The following is a 9,626-nucleotide window of genomic DNA, read 5'->3' on the forward strand; positions in this document are numbered from 1 at the left end:
GTCCAATATAAAATTTATTTTTAACGGGTAAAAAAAGCGAACAACATTTCATTAAGAGACTTCGTGCTTTTAACATAGCATAAATAAAATAAAATTAGAACACCAAATTAGATCAAATTAAATTAGAAGTCAAGTCTTTTTAGTGGGATTTCGTGGTTTTGTGTGGGTGTATTATTACAAATATGAAATCATATGGGTTTGAGATTTGAAGAGGTTAGAACTAATGTTACCAACAATCGTTTTAGTGGACTCACAAAGAGAAGAGGATTCATATTGGGCCTGTAGTAAGCCTATTGGGCTACTTAAGATAAGCTCATAAGATCGGGGGATTTGCATATATACCTAATTTTTGGGTCACATTTTAACTTATACTCCCTTTGCAAAAATAATTACAAGCGTACCCACTTTTCGGGTAACTTCAGGCATACGGGTCTGAAGTAACAAAAAAATTATGTCTGAAGTTTGAACTTCAGAATTTTTTGCCTGAAGTGTAGCCTTATCAAAGCAAAACTTCAGATATTTTTGCCTGAAGTTTGGCCTGACTTGCAAAGGCAATCACGCAAACTTCAGTTCATAGTGTAAGGGAAAACTTCAGTTTTTCCTCACTTCATAGTGCAAACTTCAGACAAATTAATCTGAAGTTCTTCAATTTGTAGTGCAAACTTCAGGAACTTCAGTTTATAGTGCAAGGGCAAACTTCAGTTTTCCCTCACTTCATAGTGCAAACTTCAGACAAATTAGTCTGAAGTTCTTCAATTTGTAGTGCGAACTTCAGGAACTTCAGTTCATAGTGCAAGGGCAAACTTCAGTTTTCCCTCACTTCATAGTGCAAACTTCAGACAAATTAGTCTGAAGTTCTTCAATTTGTAGTGCAAACTTTCGGACAAATTAACTTTTCAGTATAACTAAGAGCTGGTTTGGCATCACATCGGGGTTTACCTCATGGGGAATTCTTCATGTTCTTCATACTGGATTTGGAACTTCTGTATATTCAGTATGAGATAAACACATAACAAGATGAACTAGAGAGCATCTGTTGCGCTCTCGATGCATTTGGATTTGTATCTCGAGCTTGCAAAATAAAGGATTGTAAAATTTGTAGAAGCCAACATTTTACCTTCTGTTGACAGGGTTTCTGAATTCAAATAGAGAACAATAACAATACTCTGGTTTGTTATTTTATGACAGTATTTGATCAAATGTAGGTTAAGTTGTTAATTTGACTTCACATTTTATTAGTGAATATATTAAAGTAGTGGTTGAAAAGTTAATTTGATAGACAAGAAGAGGAGGAAGAAATGAGCGCATAGGTCAGGAGGAAGAAGAGGAGGCGTCTGAAATTGTTAAAATTGGGGTATAGGTTAAACAATTTTAAAAATATGAGTATAGGTTAAATGGGGGCGACCAAATAGGGCGCCCCGTGCAATTTTTACCATAAGATCTCACAAACAAATAAAATTGTCAAAATGGCATGACATAGCCATTTTTACGGGTGGTTATTAAAAAATGGTTAGTATTTGCAAAGTTATTAAAAAGTAGTCACTATTTAATGCGGCGATAAAATCTGGATAAAAGTACCAGCATAATATGTCGGATTATAAAACTTCTACGTATAAACTTCCAATATATTTGTTGGAACTCCAGTATATTATGAATTCCACACATTATGTTGGAATCTCATATGTAAAAAATTCAAGCTACACCATATTATGCTGGAATTTTTCTTGATTTTTAAGAGTGTATTTGTTCAAATTTTATTTTCACATGAAAAAGTAGTTAAATTTCCATTAATTTTGAAATTATGACTAATTTTTCATAAGCAGTTGTAAATCAGGCTATTTCTAATTTTTCCCAATAAAATTGCGTTTGAAAATCTCAAATGAGCTATCCGACCAATATTTTTCTTAAGAAATTGGTCTTCAAATGGCTTGGTTTAGACAAAACAAAGCCGTCCGTAGCCTATCCTTGATATTGTCGCAAAAACAAAAGGTAAAGACAAAACAAATTAATAAAACAAACTTTTCCTAATTGAGTGTAAACAGAGTGTAAATGAAACTACTTTGTCAAAAGTGTTTTTTAAAAAATATCATTTTCCCCTCTAATTATGTATACATAAACAGTCTATCTGTTTGAAAGATCTTACACAATCCAAGCCATGGTTTTCAGCAAAATTTTGAACATCTTGCTATTCTTAGTACTTTTTGTTATCCCTTCTTTCTATTCACTGAACTTTAACCTCTCCAGCATCAATCCTTCTGATGCTAATCGTTCCATCAATGTCACTGGAGATGCCTATATATCGAACCAGGGTATACAAGTCACCCCTGATGAGCGTAATGTGGCATTAGGTGGAAAAACTGGTCGAGCTAATTTTATTGAGCCACTGCAATTATGGAAAAAGACTACAGGAGAATTGGCAGATTTTACTACACATTTCTCGTTTGTCATTGATTCAAATGGTAACGATAGCTTTGCTGATGGACTCGCCTTTTTCTTAGCTCCTGTTGGTTCTAGTATACCAATTGGTTCAGCTGGAAATGGCCTTGGTCTTGCCAAGGCCGAGTTAGAAGGCAGCTCATCCCCTGAGCCATTTGTTGCTATCGAGTTCGATACATTTCTCAATACTTGGGACCCACCCTATTTACATGTTGGTATCAATGTAAATTCTATGGAATCTGCTGTTACTCAAGTATGGAGGAATAACATTACACTGGGGAGGAAAAATGATGCTTGGATTAGTTATAATGCTAGTTCGCATACTCTTAAAGTTGTTTTCACTGGATTTTCAAATAATAAATTTAACAAGGACAAGCTTAGTTTATTGATTGATCTGAGGAATTATTTGCCTGAGAATGTTACTTTTGGCTTCTCAGCATCAACTGGACAATTGTTTCAGAAAAACAATGTCAAGTCTTGGGATTTCAATTCAAGTTTGAGTTTTGATCCTAACGAAGATCCAGAAAATGCTGAACAGCCTAGTGCAAGTCCTCCTATTACTCAAGTTCAAGATCCAAAGGGTCCTCCTTCCAATCAAGAAATCAGCGCCAGGAAAAAAGGAAACAAGGGACTAGTAGTTGGATCAAGCATAGGTTTGCCTGTTCTGATTCTTGGGCTGATCACTGCTAGCTGCTTTTTATTGAAGAAAAAGAGGAAAAGGAATGATAAAGACCATGTCTTTGCTGATCTGAGTATGGACAATGAATTTCAAAAGGGAACCGGCCCTAAGAAGTTTTCATATGGTGAATTAGCTCTTGCAACGAACAACTTTGCTGAGGGACAGAAGCTTGGAGAAGGTGGATTTGGCGAAGTTTATGAAGGTTTATTGAAGGAATGTAAATCATATGTTGCTGTTAAGAGAGTATCAAGCGGTTCTAAACAAGGGATAAAGGAGTATGCATCAGAAGTGAAGATCATCAGCCGATTAAGACACAGAAATTTAGTTCAACTTATTGGTTGGTGTCACGAGAAAGGGCAGTTGCATCTTGTTTATGAATTGATGCCTAATGGAAGCTTAGATAAGCATCTTTTCAAAGAAAAGTCATTGTTGGTATGGGAAATCAGGTGGAAAATTGTTCAAGGATTAGCCTCGGCTTTGCTCTATCTACACGAAGAGTGGGAACAATGTGTAGTCCATAGGGACGTAAAAGCAAGTAATGTCATGTTGGATTCAAACTTCAACGCTAAATTAGGCGATTTTGGTTTGGCTAGACTTGTGGATCATGAAAAAGGATCTCAAACAACAATGTTGGCGGGGACTGTAGGGTATATGGCACCTGAATGTGTTATGAATGGAAAAGCTAGTAAGGAGTCAGATGTCTACAGTTTTGGGATAGTAGCATTGGAAATAGCAAGTGGAAGAAGATCAATAGATATTAAAGCAGCAGAAGATCAAGTGAGATTGGTGGAATGGGTTTGGAACCTCTATGGAATTGGAAAGCTAGTTGAAGCAACTGATCCAAGATTGAATAAGATATTTAATGAGCAACAAATGAAACGTTTAATGGTTCTTGGTCTATGGTGTGCTCATCCAGACAACAAACTCAGGCCATCAATAGGGCAAGCAATTCGTGTTCTTGATTCTGAAGTTCAGTTACCTATTCTTCCCTCAAGAATGCCTGTTGCGACGTATTCTCCCCCTCCATTGAATATGTTTTCGCCTCCATTTTCACATACTTATGAAACTAAAACAGTGGGGCGTGAGCAGGAACAGACTATGACTTACACTTATAACAGTACTAAATACTCAAGTGTTTATACATCATCAGCTGCTTCGTCGACAAAATCACTTTTGTAACCACGACTACCTTTTTGTGCACATGGAATTCATTTAAGAGTTCCCATTTATATCTGTAACTTAGATGAATTTTATGTAACTTTCCTCTCTTGCAAGGATTTTGACGACTAACGGAGTTGAATGCCTCTCATGGATGCTTAAGTTTTAAATTTTGTTAGGAGCTGAGAATTCAATTCCATTTGACAGCAAAAACAAAGGAATTTCAACTTTCTTTTATGATTTTTGACTCCTTCATCTTTTGAAAGCTTGAATTAAGTTGAGCTTGTGCTAAGGAATTAAGTTCTTGGTAAAAATGTTTATAGGCATATTACATACTCGATCGCTCCTTCTTTATAGTCCGGACAGGACAAGAAATTTGCCAGAAAAAAGGTAATCTATTTGTATCTTGTAATTAACATCAAGTTTTTGAGAATACACTAGTGACAGCAACTATGTTCAAAAAGGAGTTTCTGAGAATCTGAAAACCAAACAGATACAGACACTTTATATAACAGACTAGTATCTTATGCATCATGAGGAACTTTCTTATAAACTATAAAATCGAGTTTGAAATTTTCATCTCAGCTTTTCAATATGTTTATATATGTACATATATTGCACCAGAAAGCTAGATATTTTGCAGAAAACAAAGCCATCCATTGCCTCTTTGTTCTTGTCAGAATGACAGAAAAAAAGCAACAGCAAGGCACCAAAATAACTTCTTTTTATTGATTGAAAACAGTGACGGAAAATGAAAGATATACTATTATAAAATAAAATAAAAAGACGACCTTCTCAACTGGATTTTCCATTATTTATTCGCTCAAATGCCATCTTACTGAATCTTACAATCCAGGCTATTGTTCTTTTTGTTTCTAACTTTTGATTCTTTCTGTTGAAAGCCGGCCGGCATTTCCATGTTTTACAGTTCCAGTTATAGCAGCCGTCTTTGGCCCCTATTACATTAAAAAGTAAAATTGATCTCTTTTCCCACCAGTAATTAAAGAGAGTTGATGTTAAAGGGAGAATGAGTTTTAAGGTACTTCTGCTTTTCTAGCCTTAGAGAAAAGACAATCTGTAATACAAAACTTTGATCTGTCATATAAATCTTTAATGGTTCTGAAAGAAGAAATATAATTTCAGTTTTCATTTTATTTGGATTGACGATTCATAATATAGAGAATGACAGCTGAAATGGGCAGGGTTTTCGTTTTGGGGGGTTTTAGGGTCAGCTAAGAGAAACGATATTACAAAAATACCCCTGGCACTATTTAACAGTAAGTCTGCCGTTTTGAAATTTTGACTATATTTTGCTTGTGAATATGGTTCAGCGACTTCTTGCCTTAGCATCCAAAATCCAAAATAGTTGACTTCTTGGGACACAAGTTTCCTGGTAATGAAATAATTTAATAAATACAAGAGCAGATCTCAACTAGAACCAATACAGCTAATTACTCCAACTAATCAGTTCAAGAATATTAGCAAGTCAACGCATAACCAATAACAATTCTTCACTCCCAAAAAATCATCTTAAAAAGAAAATACTATTAAAACAACCGTAAAGATTATGATGACCAGTACGTCTGCAAGATTACTTTCTGAAACTTGTGTATAAATCAAGAAAATTTTCTTTTGTCTCGGCAAGAGATTCCAAGATTAGTGGGAATTACAGTTTATGTTCAAAATAGGTAAAGCTTCTCAAAACAACAGCCATCAATTTAACAAGTCAGACATTTTGTCCACTTTTATTTCACACAATAACAAAGTTACTAACATGTCAGAATAATATAAAAACATAGACGAGATACTGGATCAGAAACATATGTAATTTCAATATCGTCGACGTCGACCTAATGATTTTTTAGTTACTGGATCCTCCCACATTGGAATTTTTATCTCAGAACCAGCATTATCATAACAGGGCAAAATGCAACCACTTCTCATATCATACCGTCTCCAACCATCAATTCCCTTATGAGTAAAATATACAGAGTTATTTCTGCAGCCAACTTGACTTGCAGGCACTGAAGCGGAGCAATTAATCCCCGCAAATAGCGTTCTATCTCCGAAATTTTCCAGCTTTAACCATGACAAATCTTCAATCTGCAGCTTAAACACTTCCACTTTGTTCACCATCTTGTTTGATCTTTCTGAAATTAGGAAAATGAGCAAGATTTCCCCATTAGACTCAAGAAAGCACTCTATGAAATGCTTTGAGTAGCTCGAAGGAATGGCTCGTTTACTACTTAGTCGTGTAAGTTGAAACTGAGATTCATCACTTTCTTCTATTACTGCCAGAGTCCCCTGCAAACTCAGTGCATAAAACTTCCCTTCAAAGATAATTGCATTGCTGAATTGTATCAGTTGCCCCTTAGGATCATTTGGATCAATTAGGCCATTTTGACTGCTTTCTTGTTGCATCCATTTTTGGTTTTTTCCTAACTGATAAACCACAAATGGTGGAAAGCAACAATATCCACTACCAACAAAAGGAGAGTAGTAAGGATGAGAATTTAGAAAGGGAAACATAAATGATTTTCTAGCATTGGATGAGTAAGTAGCCCAATGAGCATAGCCTTTGGAAGTATTCAGAAAACAGCAATCAATAGGTATATTTTCTCCATTCAACCAAGGTGAGAAGTAATGAAAATGCTTCCAAGGATCATAACGCGGCCTTCTTCTACCATGCCACCAATAGCAACCGGCTTCTTCAAATGAGAGGCTGAAGGAATGCTGCTGAGTTTTGCAATAGTATTGGGGTTCATTTGAAAGCTCAAGCCACGGTGATTGTGCGATGGAATCACATTTCTTGGATGCAAATCTCCATGATTTAGAAACACCAGCAGAACCTATGGATTTTGCTAGAGTTGAATGTGTTGGTTGCTTTTTCAGAAAGTTGAGTAGCTTTTCAGGAAGATTTCGCCATGGTTCCACATAAGCAGACTCTTCTTTAGATGAAGTTTTCTGTTTTCTCCTATCATTCGGAGCCATGTATAGATAATGGATAAAAGAAACAAGGACTAATTCTGGAGCTTGTCTAACAATCCAAAAAATGCATTTATAGTCTAAGTCTCCCTGTTCCAGCTGTTTATTTTATTAGCCTTAGGCTCCAAGAATCAAGATAGTTGACTTCTTCATAAATTATTTTTTGTTTGTGTTTTTGTTAATCAGTTGGATATATATATAAATATACAATAAGTAGTAGAGATCAAGTTTTGATTTGAAGGAATTCTTTTTTATAGGCTGAGTTTTCATTTCCTCCACTTCCCCTTCAAAGGGGGCTAAACTTGCAATTTACATATTCAATCTTACTCCAACTTATCTTGAATGGAGTGATTCTCCATAGTTTTAACTTTTTGTTGACTCCCTTGATGCTTTTATTAACACATTTCATTAGCAAAGATGATCCTAAATTTATTTACTCCAAAAACAAAGACTAAATTGGTATGATGCCAGGTTATTGATGAGTAGCTAATTGTAAATAATGGCATTGAATTTAGACCACTTAGGTTACATTTAAAAAGCGTGTGGATTGTCCTTGAATCGAAATGTAGGTAGCATAGTGAAGAAATTGATGCCTTATATTGTTACATGCAGGACATGGTTGCTGCTACTTGCTATCAAATTATGAACTTTTCGGAACTAAGAAAAATAATCTGTCTTCTGCATCTCAAAATTACAGTTGTTAAAACTGGAGGCCATATATTACTTTCTGCACTACTACTTTTTTCACAGTGAGTTCCAGATGGATGTTAAATTAATAAGGCATCTAAATGGTCAACTCAATTATTTAATTGAAAGAAACTACCGCTAACCTTGTGCTCCAAGAGATCAACTAACTTGAAGTCTACGGTTACTTGGTGGCCACATCTGATCTTGATTATTTTAAGCCTGCCTCAAGCTATATTCCCATATCATTTCCTTCTCTAGCTCCCATTTCTGCACAAAAAAAAAAGCATGGTTCAAAAAGTCAAGAAGGATAAGAATCAAAGTTCACCAAAGAAAGAAGCCAATAATAGCCCAAGGCCATGGCCAAATCTTCCCAAAGAACTCACCAGCTTAATCTCAAGTGAACCGAGTCTAATGGAAAACATCAGTTTTGGTGGTGTCACCAAGTCATGGAGATCAGCACACTCTAAAAAATGTATCCCAATAGGAAAATCCCTATGGCCACAACTCACTGAAATTCAAAAAAACAAGAATCATTCTCACTGCTTTCATATAGGATATTACTGGCCTTATGGTAGAAGATGGCGGACATGGAAGGACCCTTGGATATATTTCAAGGGTCATTCTCATGGTTCACTAATAGCAGTTGGACGCTGTCCAAATGATATCTTATTGTGGAAATCCTACAGAGAGACCTACTGTCACCTTCCATCTTGGGATACCCGCGTTCCGTTCAGGTTTGCAACTTTATCTACATTTCATCCCATAAGTCTCAATGACTATGGAAAAACTTGTATGATTATGGTGCTAACAGGTGCTGCTTCTCCAGCTTTTGTGTTCTGTGAAACGGGGGCCAGAAAAGAATGTGTGTGGAGGAAGCAAGACTGTAACCTAACTGACCCCTTTGGCTCAGGTGAACATTTGCAGTTCATAAATGCCATTGGCTTTAATGGAAAATTCTACGCGTTGAGTTTGCAGGGGACACTTGCAGTAATTGAAGAAATTGATTCTAGCCTTAGAGTCACTGAGATGAGCTCAAGCAGGGCTGTTCCTTATGTTATTTCAAGGCATTTCAGGGAAATTTTAGTTGAATCAGATGGGGAAATATTATTGATTTTCTTGGTCTCTAAAAGATCCATTAAAAAAGTGGATGATGTTGAAGTTTACAGGCTGGATATTCCAAAACTGTTGTGGGTTAAGATGGAAAGCCTTGGGCATAGAACATTGTTTGTGGAGGAAGAATGTTGTATGTGGATTAATGGCAGCAAGCTAGGATGCAGGAGCAATTGCATATATTTTACTCAGCAAGTAAGTGAAAACTGGTGGCTGTTTGACAAGCAAGCAAAATCAATATCACCTGCTCCTGAAAGCAACCTTTTTGGTATTGAATCTTTGATGTAGAATTGATCACCAGGAGCAACCAGTAATTTTCCTCTTCCTGATTAATCACTATAATATTTCAATTTTCCACGGGAGCGAAGCATGGAAAATGGTCACTTTGTTTTAACACAAGACTACATACATGTACAGTTCTTCAGATTCTTATGTAAATTATTCTCTCAATACAACATGAACAATCAACCAAGCAACTATGACTCAATCCCCCATAATAAAAATTTTGTATCATTATGCTATACACGACATGGTATTGCTACTTATTATCAACTGTGAACTTCTCAACAGT

At 35.9% G+C, this 9,626-nt stretch overlaps 2 protein-coding genes across 2 annotated transcripts; both read left to right on the forward strand.

Annotated features, from left to right (window-relative positions):
- The first annotated feature begins 2,117 nt into the window (after positions 1-2,117).
- LOC107794325 (L-type lectin-domain containing receptor kinase IX.1-like) lies at positions 2,118-4,474 on the forward strand. The gene has a single exon (XM_016616807.2). The coding sequence runs from the start codon at positions 2,156-2,158 to the stop codon at positions 4,292-4,294; it is 2,139 nt and encodes a 712-aa protein (XP_016472293.2). The 5' UTR covers positions 2,118-2,155; the 3' UTR covers positions 4,295-4,474.
- Positions 4,475-8,230: 3,756 nt separating this feature from the next.
- LOC107794324 (F-box/kelch-repeat protein At1g57790-like) lies at positions 8,231-9,343 on the forward strand. The gene has a single exon (XM_016616806.1). The coding sequence runs from the start codon at positions 8,231-8,233 to the stop codon at positions 9,341-9,343; it is 1,113 nt and encodes a 370-aa protein (XP_016472292.1).
- The last annotated feature ends 283 nt before the right edge of the window (positions 9,344-9,626 follow it).

Source organism: Nicotiana tabacum, unplaced genomic scaffold (genome assembly GCF_000715075.1).
Source record: "Nicotiana tabacum cultivar K326 unplaced genomic scaffold, ASM71507v2 Un00001, whole genome shotgun sequence".
Classification (NCBI taxonomy): domain Eukaryota; kingdom Viridiplantae; phylum Streptophyta; class Magnoliopsida; order Solanales; family Solanaceae; genus Nicotiana; species Nicotiana tabacum.

Excerpts from the sequence above, each read along its gene's own strand:
- LOC107794324 (XM_016616806.1), top strand. The coding sequence starts at position 8,231 with ATGGTTCAAAAAGTCAAGAAGGATAAGAATCAAAGTTCACCAAAGAAA.
- LOC107794325 (XM_016616807.2), top strand. The coding sequence starts at position 2,156 with ATGGTTTTCAGCAAAATTTTGAACATCTTGCTATTCTTAGTACTTTTT.